Below are 24,672 nucleotides of genomic sequence, written 5' to 3' on the forward strand. Positions count from 1 at the left end.
TCTGACAGGAATAAAATTGGACATGAGTTGTATTTTGTCCTATTGAATTCAATGTCAAAACCTACATTTCAAGGCATGAGTCAAAATTATAACAGTGTCTGTTCTTAATGGTCAGTTCAAACTAATGCATTAGCAATGAGATGCAGTACTTGGAGAGTACGGTAAAAATAAAAAGTATAAATAGAAGTTGATATACATGTAAGAAATTACGTAGTGTGGTGTGGGTTTTTTGTTTTGTTTTTTTTTCCAATTTAGAACACAGGTATCTCATGGCTTTGTTTTTCAGGTAGCTGAAATGCATGGGGAACTAATTGAATTCAATGAGAGGCTGCACCGTGCTTTGATGGCTAAAGAAGCTCTTGTGTCCCAGATGAGACAAGAACTAATTGATTTGAGAGGGCCGGTAAGTGTTTGTTTATTACTATGTAGAATACCACTCTGGAGTAAGATCAAAACCATTACTCATGATGAAATAAAATATATATTACCTTATGAGAAATAACAGCTAACAACACATCTATCGAGAACACCTTACGTAATATTTTTGATAGTGTTTGCTTTTCTTTAGCAGAATTGAATGCAAAATAGATATATTCAGACAATAAAATTGTTTTTACGAACTGTTGCTTCATTTTGGCTTTTTGTGTTAAAAGGTTGGGCTGAAATTTAAAAATTAGCAGGAAACAGGAGTCGTCAAGAATATTCCTAATAGTTGTCCATCTTCTCATGGAGGCATATTTTGATTGTCTTTGTTCATATGATTATGTGGTAGTGCTCCTTACTTTTTTGTTCGCACTGGAAGCATTCATGCCTATTTTATCATAACGTTTATGTAAAGTTGCTGATGACAGTTTGGTGTGCATTAGTGAAGCAGGATTTCACCTATAATTTTCGGCTTTTTAGATGGAAACAGTCACGTTATTGTGTTGAGAAGACAAATGATAAATCACACGTGCATTATAGCTGTACCTTCTTACTTGGAGATTTTGGGCTGTATGTTCCTGTTCAGAGATTTTGTTTTTAACCATGTATCTCCATATCCTAATCCAGATACTGATATGATATTTTAATGTATCAGATAACAAGAGAAAACTAATTCCTAAAATTTTTTTCATATGTGGAAGTGGTACTATATTTTTAAGTGCTAGCTAAGCGCTGGCTGTTAACTAGTTGCTATTGTCCAAAGTGAAACCAAATTGAATACAGTTCTAAAGATGTTTGCCCTATCATAAGAAGTGGATACATTTTAATTCTATATTAGTAAGCAAAACTCTGCTGATAGTCTATCTGTTACTTAGTAGACTTTAATTAGAACTTTCAAGGTTGGTAAAGTGTGTAACTGCCAGAAATGGTAGGATATGAATATTTGATCCCCCAATTACAATATCAGCCAGGTTCTTAACATTCTATTATTAAAATAGTATATAATTTACAATTTTTTATAAAAATAGATTCGATGATTCTTCACTGTCTTCTCTTTTCCTTTTAATGCTAATAATCAATTTTAATGGCTGTAATTTATAAATGAATTGTTGACAATGATCTTTCCACATTCCTAGTTATTGGATTTCAAAACTTCTGCAACAAACAGAGCAATATTAAAGCAAAAAGTATGTGCTTTCAAGAGTATGAGGAAGTACATTGGTGTAATGTCTCCATCACTGTGTTTTGCATTGTGATGAACAACACTTCAGTTACCTCTCAAAATCAGTATCCAATCTGTTTCAACATAGATGTGCCGGTGTGTCTCATTAATGTTATCTTCTTTCTTATTTCCAAAGTCCACACTCCATTTTTGAGGTTTTTATGCAAAACTTCTTTTTTTGCTGAAGGCAAAATTCAGTTTTGTCTTGTGTGTTGGGAGGTCTTGAGCTGGTCTGTTAAAACGTCTGGGAAGTAGATTTTCTTTAGTCCCCTTTGAAATTTTATATTGCTGTGCAATAAATATATATTGCTTTATAATAAGCAATAATATATATTAAAGCTTCTTAGGCAGCAAATATTCTGAAAAACAGTAATATGCATACAACATACATTGTAGAGGTACACTGAACCAATATTTAACTAATGTAGAAACTGTCTCTGTAAGCTTGCAACTTGTAGCTGTTTTTCTTTGTCAAAACACTATTCTGGGCTATGGTTTACATTTTACAGTATTCAAAGGAGAGAAGATACCCTTTTATGTCTAACTAGCTTTAAAGTAAGGTAGAAAGCTATTGCTCTCTTAGTTCTATATGCTCTTTCAGTCTTGTTTTCTCATAACTGCTGCTTCTTTTGATTCTGCAGGTGTTAGTCTGTCATTGCCATCTTTATCCACTTCTGTAGCTACATAATGTTTTGAAAGAACATCGCTAAAATAAAATGATCCCGTGTCTTTATATTAATGGAATGTTGATTGTAAAAGAAAGTGATCGCTAGGTCTTTATATGCTTCATCTGTTCCCATAAGTTGTTTATGCACACAGTGTACTTTGTTTAAGCTCATAAAGGCCTAATAATGATGGTTTTTTCCTGAGTTTTCTATACCTTTCAAAATTACATGCTTTTACAAACCCCAGTTTGTTTCTTTACAAAACCATAGCAGATTCTAACATAAAGAACTCGCAAGGGTGATATGTTCATAATCCTATTGCATGATTGTTTATTTGTCTTTTATTGTTTCTCAGTAATAGCTTTTATTGACATTTAAAAAATTAAATGTTGAATTGTAATTTCCTTATAATGTTATGCTTTCTTAATTGAAAGCATAATAACCGGTGTGTGGGAATTATTTCTGTTTTGTAAATATAGGTCCCTGGAGATTTGAGTCAAACTTCTGAAGATCAGAGTTTGTCAGATTTTGAAATGTAAGTTTCATAATACACATATTTTTCTCTTCATACTGTCTTTATGGAAAAGAAGAATAAGCAAATAGATTCAATAATTTGCTGTTCCTATATTATTTCCAGTAATTCTCAGCTGTGGTGTTCTAATGTTAAAAAGTATGGATATCTGCACAGTCCATGCCCTTGTGTAGTTTTTAATAACGTTGAATGCAAGGAGTTTCAATTTATGAAGATGCTCTTGGAGTGTTCTGTCAGTGCACTAGGTCTTGGTACCCTAACAAAGCACCAAAAAGTTACTGTTTTCTGTTGCTTTCGGTTTGAGAGATGCTGGTCATAATGTGATGGACTAACTCATTTTTACAGACTAACTCTTAATCAATGCATACAAATAGTATTACCAAAAAATCCACAAACAACCCACTTGGTCATCCCAGATCGTTCTAGAGTGTTGTGATTTGGAGTTTGGCCTTTATTAGTCAGACTAATGACTCTAGCTTTTTTGTGGGTGAGGGGGTGAAAATGTTGCCAATGTCTTTGAATCGTAGAAAATTGGAGATGAATTACGAGGAGTGGATGGAAATAGCTTCTCCATAATTGTGCAGTGCACTTCTGTTATTTAATGAGCTCAGGTTTTTGTTGAGTTTTGTGGACCAAAATATTGAGTTTGTTGAAATGAATAGTTTTTGTTTCATGTGTATAATCAAATGTTGTCAAATGCTTACTGTAAAACAAAACAAAACCCAAAAAACCTACAAAGAAAATTGAGTGCTCTTTTTCAGTTATGTTAATTTTAGGGAACACTTTTAGATAAAGCAGGTATAAAATGTTCAGGCAGAACTAGAATTTTTCTGATACTCCATTTGAAATGTTAAGTTGCTTTGTTGATTACTTTGATCATTATCTAAATCACGGGAGGTAGTTGCTTTGCAAGTCTTATACGTAAATGTGATTTCCTATTTGAAGTTTTTCTCTCTCCTCAGATCAAATCGTGCTCTTATTAATGTTTGGATTCCCTCAGTCTTTCTGCGTGGAAAAGCTGCTAATGCATTCCATGTTTATCAGGTAAGTGATACATCTTAACACAGATTCTGTGTAAAAGTTTCTGACTGAAATAGCATATTTTAATAATTTAAAGATCTCAGTATAATTTCATTAGGGGTCACTTAATGAACAGCAGCAGTAACTTCACATCCATAGGATCATGTTGATTATCCAAATAGCATATTTTGAGGGTTGGCTTTTAATATTTTAATACTAATGCATGCTAATAAGATGACTGCGTTGGCCAGGGAGTATAACAAGTCAATATTAATCAGTAATGCCTTCTTCAATATGCATGTGAATATTCTGTTTCAGTTTTGGGGATATCAATGACCAGAAATGTTGCTTGACAGACAGACAGACTGGCTCACTGTAGCAGCTCGCTCAAAACAATTTTGAATGATGCAACAAGCATTCACTAAGTGTCATTAGACATGTTCATGGTGTGTTCTACTTCAGCCGTATATGAGTTTTGGGATTTGCACTCTAGCCTACCTTGTAGTTGAAGCATTGAAATCCTATACTGCTCCTTGAGTTCTGGATTCTCAGTTTCAGAACAATTATACCCTCCCTGGATAGAATGGCAGGGCAAACTTTAAACACTCTTTAAAATGCTGTCCCAGACTGTTTGTATTTCTTTATTTGTGGATTATTAGCAGCTGCAAAATTTTTTCACTTTTGTCAGCCACATATACTTAGCTCTGAACAAGATTTCTGAAGCTTTTTAACATTCCTCTCACTCTGAATGATGGTTTTTGTAGAATTTTGAATCATTTATGAAGTGTTGGCAGATAGTTGAAAAATACAGGAAAACACCCACCTTTCAGCCAGTAAAAGACAATGAAAAATCAGACTTTAGCTGATGGAAGGAAAAGCTAACAATACCAAATAGTTAGTAATTTGTTTAAAAGCATTGAATAATCAATCAAATTCAGGTGCACAAGTGTTTGTGGAGCCTGTCTTATTGACAAGCGTGATTATTTTTGTCTTTCTGGCTCTCACATATTCCTCCACTCTGCTGTCACTGGCTGCACATTCTCAAACCCACACACCGGTCTGCTAATGCAGAAATTCTTAGAAACATGAATATCCCACCCCACATAATCTCTGGTACTCTAGTGATGTTGCGGTTCTGTGACCAGTAGAAGAACTCTGGTTTCTCCTGTGAAAACAGAGCTGTTTCACTCTTTTCATCCTGCTTTGTCATTTCTTAGGTTTCTTTTGTTCCTGTCACCATCCACCGTTTGCTTTCCACCCCATCCACCATTTTCTCAGCAGGTTGGTCAGCCTGTTGGCAAAGAGGATCTTGTCCCACTCTGTCAGGTGGATTTCATCTCTCCTGGCAGTCCTTGATTCTTAAAAATCTTTTCCGTGTAAGCAGTGAATAAGAAGTAAACTTAAACTAGGGCTTTCTCAGATTTGATAGTAACATTATTACTACATAGAGAAGCCATTTTGGTTTAAAAAAAAAAAAAAAAAAAAGCTGCCAGTTTGGAGGTCCAGAGTGGTTAAATGGCCAGAAAAAATGTAAAAAGATGTGAAAGAAAAGCACTTAAGCACCCATGTGTTTGAAAAAGGGACATGGAGAATGTGTGTATTGCAAATAGTTGCATTTTTGTCAAAACTTTAATTTTAATATTTGCTTTTTAAGCTGCATTTTCTTTGGTTGAATGGGAAGAAAGAATCCTTTTTTTATTGTTAAACTTGCTTTTGTATTTTGAGTTTTCTTAGTGTCGTTACTACTAAGACATGAACCAGAAACAATTTATTCATAAGGTTGCTATCTAATATGACAAATCTATCTTCTTTTTAAGTCATAAAATGCTTTTCATTAAGGTATATTAGAGCTGCATTAAAAAACATTAATTATTTGAAGAATTTAAAGTATTTTTGGATTTACTTGTAACTTGATACCAAACGTAGTTACTAAAGAGTTCAATGCTTTTCATGCATTTTGACTGTACATGACTACAAATGGCATCATGAAAGCTTGGAAAGTGTGCAGAGTTCATGTGTACTAGAGATGTTCACCACATTCTTTTTCAATAGGAGAAATATTGAGATAAACTAAGCTTCCCAATTTATAAGAGGTTCAGGGCGTTATCCAAAATCTGATGAAGTGAGTAGAGGGTTAAGTGTTGCTCTCAGTTTGCTTTGGTTAAGGGTGTAACTACAGTGACTTGAACAAAATTTAGGGGGTTTTATTGTGCTTTTGCACCTTATTTCTATTTATCGTTGATATGGCGTTTTAGCAAATATATTGTGCTGGTACAGAGTGGGTTTTAATAGACTTCATCCATTACTCATCATCAATGGAAAACAAAGAACTTGTGATTGAAGGCTAAGCCTCTTGAGAAGAGGAAAAAAAAGAGTCAAAATATCATCACAAGATTCTAAAAGCTTAAAAATTCTAGATTTACAAAAACACAATTTTGAGAATTTTATTTAGTCCTTTGTCTACAATATATACTCATAATGTTGGGCATCCATAGTGTGCAAAATTCTGTTTATTGGTATGTGTATTTGAAAAATGTACAAATTCTTCTGAATACGCTCTGTTCATTATCTGTTCACATGAGCAATTTATGGGACACATGTAATGTGGAAAGTTAGAAGCATCTATCTATACTAGACATAGGATGCCTGTGGTACGAGTAGTTTGTCTTTAATTACAGAGCAACACAGAATAACATAGAATTCCTCTGGTGAACAGTTGTGTATTTGATTAACTTTGTCTTTTAATATTAAAAAAAAAAAAAAAGCAAGCAAGAATTAGCTGTAGAAGTGACTTGAAACTTCTGTAATTCTAATTAAACTTTGATCTTGGTACCTGCTGAGATCTTTCCTTATGGAAGAATACATTAATGGCATTCCTACCAGTTTTTGATCTCAGTAACAGGAGTATGACTGGGAAGAGTATCTGTCCAGCAAATAACTTTGTTTTCTGCCGCTGTACATGTGAAAAAAAGAAATTTTCCTGTATAAACATACTCTCTGTAACATAGCACTATGATTGCCACATCTCTGATCAAATATGTAGTCATGTGTTTGCTGAATAAATTCTGCATTTTATAGCTACCAGGAAAGCATTAATTTATAGAACTTCAGAATAGCCTCAATAACAGCAGCGTGCATTTATCTTGTTAAATCTCTGCCAAAACACGAGCTCCTGATTACAGGGGATTTGATTCAATGTTGAAATTGTGGAAGAGGATATTTACCAGGCTACCAGTATGTAATGAACAGACAAGGACTGGGAGTGACAATTAAGATAAATGACTGAGCTCATTTCTGAGAGTCCTCTTATTCATAATAAACATTATTTTTGCTGCTTTATCATTTATTTCTCCAATGGCAGAAAATTAAAATTCATGTGTAACTCTTTGTAGCGGCTACATGAGAAATTGCTCATAGTGTATCAATGTAAAGGAAAGTAGCAATATTGCAGAATGTTGATATTATTGAGATCATTATCAACATCTTTTGGAGTTCAGATTTCTCTGCAACTACTTGAGTAACCGTAACTTGAGATGTAAAAACTAACTCTTGGTTGTGCTGGCTAATTCTGAGAAAAAGATATATAAATATGCTTATAAACGAGCGTTTTCTAGCAGAAAATAAACTATTGTATATGTATCAAGTGACTTGGAAATGACCAAGAGAGGGTGGAAAGAATTGCAGAGCACCTCAAATAGTTTGGAAAAGTATGAACCTATCAGTTCGACAGTATCTGTCATCTTCTTTCCTGGATTTATAAATGTTTCTTAAGAATATAAGAATTAGGAGAAATAAATCTGGGTAGCTGTGCCTCTTCAAAATCAATGCCAATTTTGCATTTGCGCTTCTTAAACCAGGAGAAGAAATGAATGACATTAACTTGCATATCAGTAGGACCTGACCTGGACAGGATAAGAATAGACTCCAGCAGGAGTTTTGTTATGGTGTTTGCTTTTCTTTTCTTTTCTTTTTTTTTTTAATTTAATGTATATTTGTAATGATGTTTTGAAGGGCATTTCAAAGCATTTCTTTTTGTGTCATGTTAATATTTCAGTATGTTTCAGATGTTGTGTTCAAAATCAGTACATCTTCCATCCTTAAAAAACCCCAGATGTTATTTTCCAGTGAATATAGAAGGAAAAGTTTCCAGCTCCAGCATACTTGTCACATAGTTTCAAGGATCAAATAGTTTCTTTAATTTCTGTAAGGATTAAGGATTCTGGACAAGCTCAGAAATAAGGTTATGGACTCTGAAAGCAAGCAACATTTTATAATGAATCCTATTAGATGTGGAAATTTTAATCAGACCTCTGTATTTGTAGATACGCTGCACTCTTTAAAAAAAAAAAAACAAGCTAAAAGGGACCACTAAGATGGTTTGCAGGCATAATGAAGGCTATTTAAAAACTTGGATATTGCTCAGAGGAAATGCATAAGCTATATAAAAAAAAAAAAAAGAGGAAAACCAAGAGAAGGATGGCTAAGCAGCAGAATAAGGAAAGTTATTATAAGTAAATAAATAATTTTAAAAAAATTAAATAAGTCATCTCCAAAGGAAAATAGAGGAATGTACATATTCCGAAGCAAAAAAAAAAAAAAGAAATACAGCATTATAGGCCTCTTATAACTTTCAAAAGGCATAAAATCTAATGGTCTCTTTTGTACATGTCAGGAAGAGGCCACTTGCTAAAGTCAGTGGGACAAATACTCAAGCTGAAGAAGAACATCTCGGAACATAAAAAAGTAACAGAAAAATACATATTTTAAAATCTCTATTCACTGTGGAGTTGCTATGGGATATTCCCATTCTGGATTATTCCTTGTGGAGAATTAGAGATTGACTGTTTCAAATGAAATACCGGCAGAAGATCTTACTGAACAAATAAAGAATAAATCCCTACATGCAGTTCATCAGGAATTCAAGGGTGAAATAGCTGAAAACTGACTGATAAATAGCTTCTGGCTTGGGTACTAGAAGATTTTTAAAGTAACTAATCTGACATGATTTTTAAAAGGGTTTATGGAGGTCTGAAAACCAAGTTGTTAGAAATCATTAGGAAAGGGATAGAAAACCAGAAAACTTTATTATGCCATGTATAATCTCTGGTTTATCTGTGTACGGTTCTAGTCCTCTCCAAAGAAATATATCAGAATCAGAAAGAATATCAGTGAAAAATGAAGCTTTTTCATTTGAGGAGCATATTAGAAATTCTCAGCCTGCAAGAAACACCACTGAGAGGTGAACACAATAGCAATCTTCCAAATCATGAAAGACATGGAGAGATTTTTAATTGTTTAAAAATGCAAACTGGAGCATCCATTGAAACTCTACTAGCTTGCAGTTCTAGAACAAGTGCGTGACAGTGGTTTTCTCCAGAATGCGTAGCTGGGGTGCAAGACATCTTACCACAGAACTTGTGAATTCTGAAAGTTTGCATAGATCTAGAGAATATTGAGCCAATTAAATTGAAGAAAAATCAATGCAATGCACAAAGAGGTGACTTCGTTCTCAGGAAGTCCCTGGGTAGCAATATTTTGGAAGATAGGCAGCTTTTCTGGATAAAATATCACTATACCTTTTGTTCAGAATTAATGGAAGAATTTTCTGAACTGTTCAAATCAGTATGGATGAAAAGTATACCTTTCGGTAACAGCGGAGGAAACTTGGAGGTCATGGTGTAGGATTAAATAAACATGAGTTGCCCTTGTAATGCTATGCCAAGAATGACGAATTTAGTCCTAAAATTGAAATAATAGGTATGATTAGGAAATATTTTTCCTTCCACTATTGTTTATCTTCTATGCAGGGCACACTCATTCTGTCATTTGCAGAAGCACACCCTCTCTTTATGCTTGCTCAGCTTTTTTTTTTGTTTTAGGTTTATATCTTGACTACTGTCTCGCCATTCATCAGGGCTGCCAGATTACCAGTATAATTAATGTTGCACCTGTGTAGACAGATTAATTAGATGACCAGTTTATGTCCTTTTTATGAGTCATCATATCATAAGGATTATTTAGACGTTACTGGATGAAATTATCTGGGCTGTGACAGGAGCTCAGACTAGACTGTCGTAACAGTATCTTCTAGCAAGAACATTAGAACAATTCCCGTTATCCCTTTTGAGTCCAAAGGAAGCTTCAGAGGTTTGTTCTTTTACAAAGTTCGTGATGGCTATTAGCAAGTGGTAAACTGATTAGTTAGAAGCATTGAAGGACCTAGCCACATATGAAGAAACAAATATATTTTGAACAAAGTAACAGCTGAGAAAGTCTAGTGCTTTAAACAGACAATTTAAACAATAGGTGGCTTTGTAAAATCAAGGTCATCCTGGCAAAAGTCTACTCGTCTGTTATAAGCATCCTGTCTTCTCTCGTTAACTAGTCACTTTCTGAATACTGCTGTTTGTGATCTGTGCAGTTTGATCCCCATCTTTTTAGTGAATCTTTTTCTTTTGTGAGGCAGATGTTGCTCAGTTTACCATTAGGAAATAATTTCTTGTCTAGTATATTCACAGGGATAAAGACAGAATCCAGGTCAGAATAAAAAACAATTTTTGTGTTTCCATTTTACCTCTAGATGGTGATAGTTAGTTGCAGTTTCGTTAGTGCCTATGAAGCAAGATGATTATTGCAATAATATTATTTTATCGTATTTCTCAACTGTAGAGTATCTTCTTATTTTCTGCATACATATGGATTCCACTTTCCTGTGAAGTGTACAGCAAATGCCATTAGTCATGCCTTTTGTTGCTATAATTACCAATGGCTGACACCTAAGATAATGAAACTGAGATTTTGTGATTCTTAAAGTGATACCAATATTTAAATGGCTGCTTGCAAATCTGCCTTGTTTGCAGAGCAGTAAACATTTTAGATTATACCAAATAAGATTAAAGATAAACATGCTAATCAGACGAGACTGTTGCTATTTGCATATGAATAGGACCCCCCTAAGATTATCATAAATAAACATTCTTTTCTTACAACTTTTTTACTCCTTTGACTCTCTTCAGCCTTACTGTTTAATATTGACTTATGTCTTTCCTCATAATGTTTCTTTTTATGTTACTTTAAACCATGTTCTGTTTTTCCTTTCTGAAGGAAGAGCAGTTACACCTTCGTGTGAAGGGCTGTTCACAGTACCTGAATGCTCCTGGTTAAACAGAGGGAAGAATTTTCACAGAAATGTAGCATAAAAGAGATGGAGGAGAACAGTGTCTGATACTCAAGAGTTTTTGAGGGGGAGAGTGCCCAGCAAATTCTTTGGGTGAGAGATGAAACAGTGAAAGCACAGTCTGGGATCTGCCAGGTGTGACTGTCAACCTTTAATTTATACACGAGGCAGAATAACCTTAGTATTTCCTCAAAGGCTTAACAATGGAGGACAATGAATTGACAGTAAAATAGTTGAAAAGTAGGCAAAAAATTACAAAAATTAAACCCAATGTTGAATTATTTTCCTGATACATGAGGAATTGGATTACTTTAGCAGCTGCAGCCCTAAGCAGGCAAAAAGGAGAAAGAAATAGTCTTCTAATCCTATTCCATCTCAGAGCAGTTCAGGGCAAGTAGAGAAGAAAATGGTGTAGGATGAGGGGGAGACTTTGAGAGAAAGTTATGGCTCATGGCATTCTGAAAGAGAGTAGTTTGAGGGTGCATAAACCAAAAAGGTGAGTATTCCACTTTTTCCGTAACGGGACCTGAGGATGTGTTAGAGAAGTATAAGAGTAGGTAAAGGAAACAAATTTTTAAATAGTTGGGATGGAGGGAGTATACAAAGATGAGATCAGTCCTTGGAGACTTTTATAATTATTTATTTTTCTAAAGGAAACCACAATACAGCTTAATACATTGATGTGCCTATAGAAATTCTAATCTGGATGTAAAAAGTACTAGGAAATTACAGTTGCGATTTGAAAATTATTTTATACCTACCACAGAAAGAAGAAAATAATTTTAATCCAATAAACATCTATAATAAATAATAGTTATATTATTTTCGAAGTGATTGGTAAGATACCTTCCTTTCCCTTGCCAGACCACCCAAAATATTCTATTTGGAGAAAAAGCCAGCAATTTTGTCATTTTACCTATATTCTCTTCTGCAGAAAATTCTTTTGCTGTAGTGGTTGTCATCCATTGCTATGACTGTATCACTTCAAAGTGCATGTTTGTGAAATGATGTTAATTATTTTTGTGTATTATAAGTAGTATTTCACTGTTAAAATGAACTAATTATGTTATTGAGTGAAATCTCCTGTGCTGATTTAATTTGTATGTCCAGCAAAAGCATAGACATGCTGCTTTTGTTCTTTAGTATCCAGTCACTTTAGTGCTGTTTTGGTGAGTAGAATCAGAGCTGTGACTACAGAAACACAGTGAGCATAATTCTGCACGTATGTAATTGAGTGGATAGGCCTAAAATGTGTGGCATTTTTCTGTTTAGTACAACAATACTGGCTGTTTTCAAGGTTCATGCCTTGCTGTGCGTTCTCTCATATATTTGGCACTGTATTGTTCATTTTTATGAACTAAATATCAAAAAGCTGAAGATTTAACATAAAAATGTAGTATTTCTAGTCTTTGTGGAAGTAGGTAAAATGGTCTTATTGAGAGAAAAGCTTGTTTGCTTTAATTCCTATTATGTCTCTATATGTAGAAAGGCATAAAAAGGCTGCTCATATCACAGCTGAAGAGTTTCATTGTTCTGTTTGTTTTTCATTATGTAAATTGGCTCATTTTCAAAGAGGGAACTTAACAATAAATGTAGTCCTGCAACTGTGTCAAAATATAACTTGCATTTATATTTATTTCTCACACTTTGAAGGTAACTTTGGAGAATTCAGTTTGAATTTATGTTCTAAACAGAATCTCATTGTCCTGAAGTAAAGACTGGACATGTAACAGGTTCTTCTTTTTTTTGCTGTATGCTTCCTCTTTGGATACATACCTTTTACTAGTTCTGTATGTTCTGAGTGTGGAAATAATTTCGATAAAACCTTCCTAAATATATCACCCCTCTCAGAAAAGCACGCTATGCAATAGAAAGAAAAGGTAGTTCCATTCCCCTGGACACAATTATTTCTTAAATTGTAAATTTTGATCAAAATCTTTTTAAGTTAGCGTTCCTAAGTAATTAAGATGTACATTAAAGTTGAGTTAAGAATTTTTAAAACTTTATTATCATCATAAACCTATATTTGAGAAACAGCAAGTGTTCACTACAGAAGCTCATCCCAGAACGTGTCTGCACCTCTGGTTAAAATGAAGGAATTTTCTTCTTCTGCTCAGACTACTCAATCAGTTTTCTTAGATTATGTTAGCAAGACTGTACAAAAGTACTAGCAGTTTCGTTTTATGGAAATATCGCCAGTTATAAGATTTGTTTAACTAAATGCTAAGTTAATAATTACTTGGGAGTTACTGCAGTGAATATTCCAGGCTTCTATAATGTCTTTAACACCAAACTCAATAAACATAGAGAATCAGTAGATAAATTTTACTGATGCCAACAAGTTTTACTTTATAGTGGAGGCAGTGAAAAGGATAAACTGGGTTAGGTAGTTGAGGAGAACTTTTAATGCGTGTGAGATCTTGTCTCCTGTTACTACTTCCAGCTCTCCATGAGAAATTCTGAACTGGACCATTAGAAGTCCCTGCCTTGTGCCTGATGTACCTTCTCTATAGTTGTAGCAGAAGAGGATGTCTTTTAATGCTGTTTAATAGATTACTTCTTGTAAGAATGAAAAAGAAAGTTTCCTTACTCTAAAGATAATGTGGATCACAGTAGGATTTAAGTATTTTAGAAGATAATTTCAGTAGTTTAGAAGTTAGTATGGGCACATTACAAGTGTCGCAGTTTGGACCTGGCATGAAATTATGATTGTTTTATGATTATATAATACAATATATAATTATTTAAAGTGAGTATTTTGAGGTCGAGGTAAAGGAGATGCCTATAAGATGAAGAAAAGCTGAAATGTTTGCAGTTTGAACTTCATCTGTGTCATATCCTTGCATGGTTTTTGTTGGCTTTTCTAACACAAAGTGTTAGAAGAGGTGTATCAGCAGAGGTAGTCGGAGGAGCAGTCTGCTCTATATAATTTTTTATTTGTTCCAAGCTTGCTTTGTCCTGCCTGGGGAAAAAAAAAGAGGCGAAGTTAAGCACATAATGTCTCCCTCTACAATCTCTTCTCCCATCCCCCAACAATGTTCAAATTGCCAGTCTTAGAAGACGCATAAAATCCATTTAAGAACTGTCATTCATGCATTGGTTTATCCTGCTGAGTGCTAGCAATATGCTTCTTAAGATATGTATGTTCTGTTAGCATGAGCAGGTTTGATTATTAATCTTCTCATCCTTTTTTATCTTAATCTCTTCTATCTAAGCAGATATTCCTGTATCTGAAGCAAGTATTCACATCTTACATTTTAAACATTTTATAGCTTCTTTACCAAGCAAAAAAGTAAAGCATCTCTACTAGTTCATGTCTGCTATCCTTTTTCTTGCTGTGCTGAAGTGTAAAGGTGAAACTATGGAGCAATAGTACTCTGAAATTATTTAAAGTGTTATTTAAAAGCAAATGTACAGAAAATTTTCACCAGTCAAGCTAAGCCAAGTTAACATTGAAAAAACAATGGTGCCAATTTGCATGTTACGTTTTTGTTTTCATGCTGATTGGGTTGTCCATACCAAAGCAGTTGCTTATTTTTCTTTTTGTTGTCAGATACTTGGGCATTGATTTGAAAGGCAGATGTAACAAACAAAAGGATCTCCAGAAAACCCTTTTTTATTAGTGAGGGAAAGAAAGTTAGAATTACAGTAATACAGTAGAAATACAATACTGCAGAAATAATAGTTTTTCTCTCACCCATTTTCTATTCTCGATTCCCCTCCCCTCCCCAATAATGCTTAGTTAGGTGGCAAATGTCACAGTAGCTTCCTTAGTATAGGTCAGTCTCTTTTGCATTTCCTATACTGCCATTTTTCCCCCCATGCTTGTAAGAAAAACTATGACCTTGTGCAGCATACGACTGATTTTTTACAAACTTTCTCAGCATTTATTATGTCCTTTGAAGTGTTCTGCTGCTAAAATGTTTGGAGTTCTCTTGCATCTTGCACCACTGAATTTTATACGTGGTTTAGTAGAGTTTCACTGCTCACGTTCTTTTAGCATTATTTTCTCCTCTTCTGACATTTTTCTTGCTTCTGGAATGGGGCATGAACTCACAGGGACTTTAACTTCAGCAGGTTTGTATTTGTGGAGCTCCCATCCACAGAGTTCTCGGGCTAGAATTCATTTTTCATTATGTATTCAAATCATCCTACCAGGAAATGTGAGCAATGTTTGTAGGGAAGGTTCAGTAGTAACTTGGTTTAGGGACATTCCTTCCTGATGCTTAATCTGATATTTCTATAGCCATGAATGTCATTGCAACAGAAGATTCTCTAATATCCGATTCAGTATCTCTTTCTACCCACGCAGCTTGAGAGAGAGCCAAAAAGTGAATCCTAAGTATGCCAATCTGTATTTTGCATCCAAAAAGAAAAGCACCCACTTTGGACTTCTGCAGACCTGAAGAATGAGTGTTGATTATAGGCATTTAATCTGTGAAAGTACACTGGAACTGGAGCAAGTTGGAGTTTTGAAAGCCTTTGTCCTTTTTTCTTCTCAGGCTTTTATACATAAGTAGTGATGAACTGTGTCAATAGTTATTAGTCCGGTATCAGGAGTTGTTAACAGCATTTTTGAGTCAGAACTGCTTAAAGATTCCTTAACCTATTAAAGAAACTTTTGACTCAAAAACCAGTACTATGGGAGTAGAGTTTATTCATTTCAGTATACAATCATGTAACTAGTGCTTTCAAATCAGTTCTCTGAAGATTTTTGGCATTTCAGTAATATTAAGCTAGCAGGTAGTTGGCTGAAAAGCAAAATATTAAATTATTACTGTTTTTGCTATTTCTCTTGAAATCTTTGACTATAGACGTTTATGATGAGAAAATAACAGACTAATTCATTATATATACTTATTAACTGAATTTTTTCTCAGCTGCTTTAAATCACAGCTACAAAAAGGTTACCCATCAATCTTTACTTGGGAGACCCAACTGGAAAATGTTCCTAAATTATAAGCAAAAACTACTTAATTCATTCTTTCATATACAAGAGAATATTAAAGTGAAATCTTTTGCCTACAATCAAGTAAGCATTTTAGCAGTGGTTTTGATTTGGTTACCTTGAAAATTGCTTAATTATGTTAGGAAGTGGATGATTTCAGTAAAACATGGACATTTGAAAGGAAACGTAATGATTTGGGATTGATTTTTAAATTGATCAGAGAATGAGCCCAGGGCTTTCTATAACATGATCTTAAAATACTGTTCTGTACTTATGTCATATATTAAGGTATTTTCTGTAGTAGAAAGTAGTGTCACTCTAGGGTGCAGCATGAGAATTTGGGACAAATACGCAACAGTGTATTTGGCAGCTAAAAATTTTATTTGATTTCCTATTAAAAGGCAGTGAATGAAACTGTGGATACATTTAAGATGATGGGAATAGTCCTAATGACTTTTAAGACAATTTCAAACCATGCATCTCAAGTTGCTTGATTCGATATTATTTTGAAATTTTGTCTACAAAGATAATTGTTCCCCGTTATTCCTCTACTTACGTTGTATGATCTGTATTTGATTTAAATGAGGATAACTATATGCTTTATATGATTAGACTAGAGTAAGTTTATCCAAGCAGTTTTATGTTTAGGATTTACTTTGTTTGATTTCCCAACTGAATTTACATTAAGTGTCTTGAAATACCTTGGCTTGTGAATAGTATTCCACGTTGAGATAATAAAGCTTCAAACGTATACTACATAATGAACTTTAATATGCCTTTCATACTCTATTATACAATTGTCAATAAATTGAGTATGGCACAGGGCTCCAAATGTTGCATTTTCATTCCTTACTGTCTAAAAGAAATCAATATCTATGTACATAGAAGAACAGGAAGAAATACTTTAACAGTTTTATTGAAGAAATTAATCTATGTTTTTGCAGTCCTTAAAAATTTCAATTACAGTGTACTGGATTCCTTAATTAGTTAACTATGGGTTACAGTTTAACAGGTAATATTGAACTTGCATGATTCACCAAATCACATGTGCAAAGATAACTGCTTAGTTAAATTAAGATTTCCATATTAAAGAACTTGGTTTAAAATAGTTTAAGCTTTTCTGTCATCCCCACCCCCCCCATAGAGAAGCTGAAACGTGAATCTTGGGAATGTATACAAAATATCAAACAATATGCTTGTTGAAGCAAGAATGGGCAGGGAGAGAGGTTAGAGCTGGGTGAATAAAGAGTGTTTAGTGTAGTTTTTACTACATTAAATGAATTTCATTGAAATTATGCAAAATACTTGCATTTCACATTTCCCTTCATTTTCCTTCAGAGGTGTACTGAATTGTTAAAACAGATGGTCCAGTAGGTGTTTAATTATCTTTATCCTGGCTTTATTTTCAAAGTGAAAAAGAAAGCTGAATATTTCTTGCAGACTTATTATAGTGGTTCCATCATAACACTCTCTGAATTCTTGTTACCAAAAGTAGTTGAATTTTTGTTTACATACGCATTTGTAATTCACACAATACTCTGGATCTCTTGTATTCTTAGATGTGCTAATTTTGGAATTACAGTATTCATTTTTTGTCATCACCATGAAACATGATTAAGTACAATACTAATAAAAAATACGCTTTTTATTCAATGGAATCCAATCTTATGAATATATGAATATTTTCTACAGTGAAATATTGTAATTTGGCAGAAGTTGCATGGTATCTACATGGTATATTGTATTTTGTTGCAAGACAGTAGCCTCCTATAAATTTGAGAAACTATCTGCAGAGATAGAAGGACCTCTTTAAAGACCAAACCAAAGGAAGGCTGCACAAGCTGCTTTTGTGGGAGAAGGCCTTCGCTTGACATCGCTTCATCTCTGAAATACTGTGTGTCCTTAGTAAATTTTTTTTTTTCCTAAGGACTTGGCAAATCTAGAGTAGAAGGACCATGTTAATGTTTCAGTCATCAGGAAAAGCTACATTTCAGTAGCTTTGGAATTTCCAATTTCAGTTGGAATTGGCCACATCAAAATCCAAATTTCATTTTCTCCTAGTATTCACAAAAATACAGTTGTTACTGCCCACTCTTTGTGTGACACTTGTTGGTGTTGCTTTTTTACATAAGCATTCTCCTGATACTTGCCTTACAACTTGCTAAATTTCTGGGTTTTGTTGAAGCAAGGCAGTGCAGTGTCATCAGTGCTATTCCAGCTTGATTTGTGATGCAAAATACTGAGATTATTAACACATGTGAGAATGAATGAGCTACAGATTCTACAGAAGGAGCTAAGGAAAAGGTCACTCTCGATCCTGAGTTTTGATGTTTGGTTTATAGTTTCTGACTTGCGCTATTTCAGCGTTCTTTGAAACTGTGGGCTCATTTCTGTAGAGGAAAGGTTATTCCCTATGAATGAATGAAATCTCAGCTTTCTGTAAGTATATTTCAATGCTGCATGAAATAGAGAACATGAATATTTAGCATGTAATTGGTAATATACTCATGAAATAATTGAGTGGCAAACAAAAACAGAATCACAAAAACTACAGCTGTGTTAAATTATACTTAATGTCCTATACAAACAGAAAGAATGATCTGTGTTTATTTTCCAAACAATAACATTTCTAGTTTAGTTTTCAATGTAATTATTTTTAGAAAGTAAATTAAGTTTCATACTTTGGATAAAATTATGTTTTGAAATTCTGATGCTACAAAGCTAATTTACAAAGTTGAAAAACTGTGTTGAGTGCATAGAAATCAATTTTATAGTGGTATTGAATTATTTTTTTTCTTTGGTCACTAGCTAGTAGAATATGCTGGAAACCATGGTAACAAAAAGTGCTACCATGGTTGCCCCAGAGTCATGTTAAAATGAGCAAGCTATGTTTGTCTTGATAAATATAATAAAAAGAGAGAAAAAGAGAAGGAGTGAGAATAAGAGAAAGAATAAGATTAATGACCTGTACCACACAAACAACAAATGTGCAGTCAGAGATGTATCTATGTATAAGTGATCCTGGAACTTCTGGTACCATTGCATCGTGAATGTGAAGGTGCTGAGCAGTGAAGCTATAAAGAATAAAGGAGATATATTAATTCAATGGTTTGTCTTTACATTATTTCTTTCCATATCTGTATTTTGCAGGTTTATATTAGGATAAAGGATGATGAATGGAATGTGTATCGAAGATACGCGGAGTTCAGGAGCTTGCATCATAAATTACAGAATAAATACCAGCAAGTGAGGACTTTTAACTTTCCACCAAAAAAGGCCATTGGAAACAAGGTACTTAAAAGAACTCATAGTATCAGTAGGAGCTGGGTAAAAAAACCTTTCCTATCCACACACGCAGAAGAGGTGACTATCATACACCTGCTGGACAGTACCTGATATTTTTATACAGACTTTGCCGTATTCAGCTGTACATTCACGATAATGTAGTTAATGCATTGATTTTTCCACTCACTGAAAAGAAAGCTGATTTTATTGAATGAAATATTGATGACGTACACAGTAGAGAAATGCACAAAACCCCCAAAACTGTACTGGACAGCTCTCTATGTAAAATATAATCTCTACTCCATTTCTTTCAGTAAATGCCAACAATTAATGCTGGTCAGTTATTTATTAACTATTTCTGTAAATAGAAAGTATCTGTCTAAATTCCTTAAATTTCCTGTGCCGTTCAGCAATTGTTTTAAGTTCTTTGAACCAGCATTTAAAGGCATTTGGGTGCTTAATTCTTATAATCTGTATCTTTCTGGTTTAGCTCTCCCATTTTAAAATGGGCATTTCTGCTTTTTCCTATCATATAGGGATTTTGCAACAAATACAGTAAAAATTGTAATATGTATGTGGTAAATATGTAGTATCATGTAGTTTAATCCTTAGTCACCAAAACTTTGAAATGTTCTAGAGCTTAGATACATGTTGCAATATACGTCAAAAATCCAATAAGGATTGAGAAATAATCAAAGTATTTTTTCTTTGCAGCGTAGGAATGATCTGAAAAATGTATTTAACTATCACAAGTAACGTATTTTGAGATTTAAATCATCCTTATGACAAAAAATGTCTGTGCTAAACTACTAGGTGCTTAAATCAGCATTCCTAATGTTAACCAAATCTGTTAGTTTTCATGTGAGATTTTCCTTTTTTTTTACCTTGCTATCACTGAGTTCTCGAATCAAATATCTATGAAGCACCAACCGTAGTGACCACTGTAATTGTCAAAAGAAAGCTGCAATAATGACTAAAAGACTCAAAGATCTTCATGACGTTTTATTTGGCCTAAGACCATGTTAATAGATATACCACTAAAATGCTAGAATCATGCTAATTATATCTGTTGCAACTTTGTCTTTGATAGAAAAATCATATGAAGTAATATAAAATTTCAAAAACAAATAGAAAAAATAATAATTCCATTCAGATGTCAGCAAATGTGGATCACGAATGTTTAAAGATAGTAACTCCGATCTGACTTCAGATGATTTCCCAAGTGTTTTCCCTAAAAATGAGTAGGTAAACTTGGCACATGTGATATGAAATCAGTAGTAATGCATATAATCTGGAATAAGTGGTGGTGATATAAATAGATACCCAATTCATCAATAAAATCTGCAGGTCTTTTTGCTTGGCATAAAGTCCAGAGTTAATGTAGTTGTTCATTGCCTCCTCACCTAGCAAATGAAAGTACTTATGGGAGCATTTCTGCTTTTTTTCATATATTAGAAGATAATGCATTTTTCGTTTTGAGTGGATAGTTTTGAAATAGAAACAGTGTATTTTCTTCTTTGTTACATAACTAATTCTCCTTTTTTGAAGTGATGGAGTATCAGCCACTTCAGTAAATTGCAAAAGCCTTCTTTTAAGCTTTTTTTGGTAGTCTCTCATCCTTAATTGCTTTAAATACTAATTGAATTACAACTTCAATTGCACAATTGATGCATACAAAGTTATCAGTTGAGCAACTCATTAAAAATTTTGCATCGCTTATTCTATCAGTGCTTTAGCTTTGGGCCAAAATTCTACCTTAATCATGCATAAACCCACAATCACTTTCTGTCATGTCAGATCTCAGAGAAAGTATCTTTTCATTACAGTAAGAAATGGGTGCCATCTATTGCACTCCTGAAAGACTCTGATGATGAGACATAAGTCAGTTTTATAATTGGAATTGATTAGTGATTATAGTTATGTCGACCTGCTGTAAGTAGCTTGCAAGTTGCAAAGTGGCACTTTCATGTCGGCTTTGCAAGAGCTTGCCTCAGTTTATCACACAAGCTTATTTCAACAGCACATTGTGTAGGTAAATTTTTATCCTTTTAGTGGTGCTATTTTCTCTACCATGTCATAGTATGTATTGCATTTAGAAATACTGCATGGTTTTGTGTGGTACAGTGGATCATGTTTCAGGAACAATTACCCTATAGATCCAGCAGAAATGGAAGACGTTGCACTGTGTGCCTGCCTGAGATGGGTTAATGGCGTGGAGATGACCCTCCTTCCCATGAGAGAGCAAGCTGAAGTAATTCAAAGGTTTAAAAATCCAGTGTAAAATTACTCACATGGGAATGTCTATCTTGGAATTCTGTAGAACTTTCAGTTTAGGATGAGGGATTTGTTCAGGATGTTACACATGCAAATGTTTGGTAATAAGCATTAGAAGAGATATTGACAATACTACTTTTTTCAATACTTCTCTAACTTCAGTGGCTACCAAAGCATGTTCTCTTTTAGATATGCCGTTAGATTTCAATAGGTTTTTTTTTCTCTCTGATATTAGTTATACTGTTTTTAATAGAGTTTCTACTGTCTTCCTATTTCTAGATTAACCAGTACGATCTTAAATCAATGCATAAAGAGCAGTTTTCGGTAGGTAAATTCTGCTACCAAAAGTATCTCTATTCAGTTTACATCAGTCTGAGGTTTTCATATCCTTTACAAATCCTCAGTGTTATTAGATGCCCAAATAATGTATTGGTAAAACATAGTGCTCCATGTGAAAATGGCTAAAAATTATTATCTTACAGCTTTTGGAAAATGGTGTTCTGTGCTTTTATATCCTTCAGGTCTGTACCTGAATGATGTTATTTATTCCATATCTTCAATACACTGTTTTTGGTACTGTGAGGCTAATGAAGGTGATATGCTTATCCTAAATGTTAGTAGCATTGAAAGAGGGTTTTGCTGTAATTGATACCTCCCTTGATACTAGTGTTAAATTTGGTGTTCAGTTCTATGTCTGATTGAGGGAACCTCCAAGACCACAAGAGGACACCATCTTCTGCAGAATGACCTAGAACTATTACTGCAGAGTCATAAAATACTATCCACTGTTTTGCTATGCAAAATATTGGAGCTCTGAGGAGGGAACTTGACTAGAAGAGAGTAATATAGGAAAAAAAAACATGGAGAACTATTAATTTTCATGTATAATTTTCCTGCTTACTGCTATAGAAATCAGGGAGATCGAGTTCAAATGCAAGGTTGCAGAGTTTGACACGGGGAAAATTCAAAAAGAAAGCAGAATTTCAGCTGAATGAGGATTCTAAAAAGTGGAAAAAAATCAAGTATTTATTATTGCATATGTATTGTCATAGAGTAGCAGTGAAATCTGGAAATATTTAACAATTGTAAAAGAATAGTTTAAGAATCTAATATTTCTATTAATTCTAATTATTATGTTTTTAATGTATTTTTGCCTTTCACTTGTTTGCTTTAAGTTGGGGAAATTTATTTTAACAGTTCATGTTCATGATCTTTCAACAAATTAGGTGTGTAGGATTAGAAACTAGCTTTAATGCTTGAGGAAAAATAAATTTAATATACAGAAAACCAATTAGTAGAAAATGAACAGAGAAGAGGAAAGAAACTATTTGGACAAGTACCCTTTTTTCAGTTACAAAGACGACTTGTATTTGCCTCTCAGGTTGGTAACCTTATTTTGAGTGTATCAGTTTAACCGTTTGAATAGTGTAAGTTAGAACTAATGTAAAGCCATGAAAAGAAGAATTTGATTTATAAGTGTTGCTTTGAATCAAGTCAGAACAGATAATTTGGACTCGATGATCCCAAGGGTCTCTTCCAACCTGGACGATTCTATGATTCTGTGATTTAATTACTGAAGGAAAATATAACAATAATGCTTGCAAGACTCCATGTATTAAGTTTCACATATACTAGTCCCCATGCTGTATATTTTCTACTGATGATCTTTCAGTGCTGGTAGCAAGTAGTTGTCAAAATTTCTATGAATAGTCCTTGCAAGAGTGAGTGTTCTTCCTTCAGTTTATCAATGTTTTGTTTGAGTGAAAACAGGAAACGTATTTGTTCTCTTTTGTGTATAAGAGAAATGTCATATACTCGTATATTTTTGTGCTGCTTTTTTAAACTGCAGACCGTTTCATTTAAAACTTACAGATTTGACCTATATTTTTAACATTTGAACTGTTTGGTTTTGTAATCTTAAACATGCTCCCTATGTATCAGCCTGGTTCGTTTTTTGCTAAGTATTTTATACCAAGACTTGTAATTTCAAGCCATGGTTTTCTTGCATGAAATAGATTTTTGCCTTTTAGCTACTCTTCAGGTACTTTGGATCTTTTGAATTCATACCCCCGTTATCACAGTTTAAGTCTTCGTGACGACAGTCTACCTGTCAGGTTCCTAATGTCCAAAGGACTGGTTGGTTTCTAGGTGTAGAGTATGCTGAGTTACATGAAGTTCATAAAGAGAAGCTTCATACGATGACAATACTTGAATACAAAGGGATCCCTGTATGCATTTGCATAGAAATATAGCATTTTTTTTTTTTCATTTAAGATGAGCCCTTACATTTACCTTCTGAACCTTTGCTGGTGCTGTGTTTTCTGTCTCAGTTCTTAATATGTTGCTTTCAGACGAATGGTTAAGTAGTAATATGTGAATATTTACTGTTATTCTAATTTTTCGAATATTGCAATGTCCTTAAAATCTCAGTTGCTACTTCTGCATTTGGCAGATTATAAGGCTTAAAGAATGCATTTTAGTAACTGAGTAAACATCTAATTAAGTATCCTCTTGCAAGGGTATTGTCCCAATAGAGGACATATCAAAATAGAAATGGTTCTTTGCTTCCACTGAAGATGTGAATTCAGTGATTGCCTAAGTGTGTAGAAATTGAATCAGGTAGCTTTCCACTGACTGCTGACTTGACTGCATGATATCCTTTGCTTTCCGTTAAAACATTGGATACCCCGTATAGAAAGAATACACAGCACTTTTCTGAGATTAGAAGAGAGTGACTTTGCCATGACTCCTCAAATCTGTAAGAGGAACAATACAGAAATCTAAAATAAGTTTTCTGTCTAGGAGAAAATGCTTAGAGCGTCATCATTCATCATTTTTAGCAATGCAACTGAAGTCTGTGAGCTGTTTTTCTAGCCATAGCTTATTTAATGCCCAAATGTTAGTTTAATAAAGTAAATGTGTCCCTCTCACCTATCAGTGACTAAGCTAAATTGTAGATTATTTTGTGTATACAATTATTTTAAAAGTTTGTAAATATTGTGTATGTATCTTAAAAGATATCTATTTTTATATACATATAAACACATATACGCATATGATAACTCAAAGACAGTATTTAGGATATATATGAAGTTGGCTTTTGGAACGTGTCTTGTAATTCTGAAA

The 24,672-nt window shown here is 33.9% G+C and overlaps 1 protein-coding gene across 1 annotated transcript in view; it reads left to right on the forward strand.

Annotated features, from left to right (window-relative positions):
* SNX29 (sorting nexin 29) overlaps positions 1-24,672 on the forward strand; it is a 125,739-nt gene that overhangs the window by 60,590 nt on the left and 40,477 nt on the right. The window contains exons 16-19 of the mRNA XM_074158245.1: positions 287-403; positions 2,790-2,845; positions 3,805-3,886; positions 19,138-19,278. Coding sequence (XP_074014346.1) covers positions 287-403; positions 2,790-2,845; positions 3,805-3,886; positions 19,138-19,278 — 396 coding nt within the window. The remainder of the gene's footprint in view (positions 1-286; positions 404-2,789; positions 2,846-3,804; positions 3,887-19,137; positions 19,279-24,672) is intronic.

Source organism: Numenius arquata, chromosome 14 (assembly GCF_964106895.1).
Source record: "Numenius arquata chromosome 14, bNumArq3.hap1.1, whole genome shotgun sequence".
Lineage (NCBI taxonomy): Eukaryota > Metazoa > Chordata > Aves > Charadriiformes > Scolopacidae > Numenius > Numenius arquata.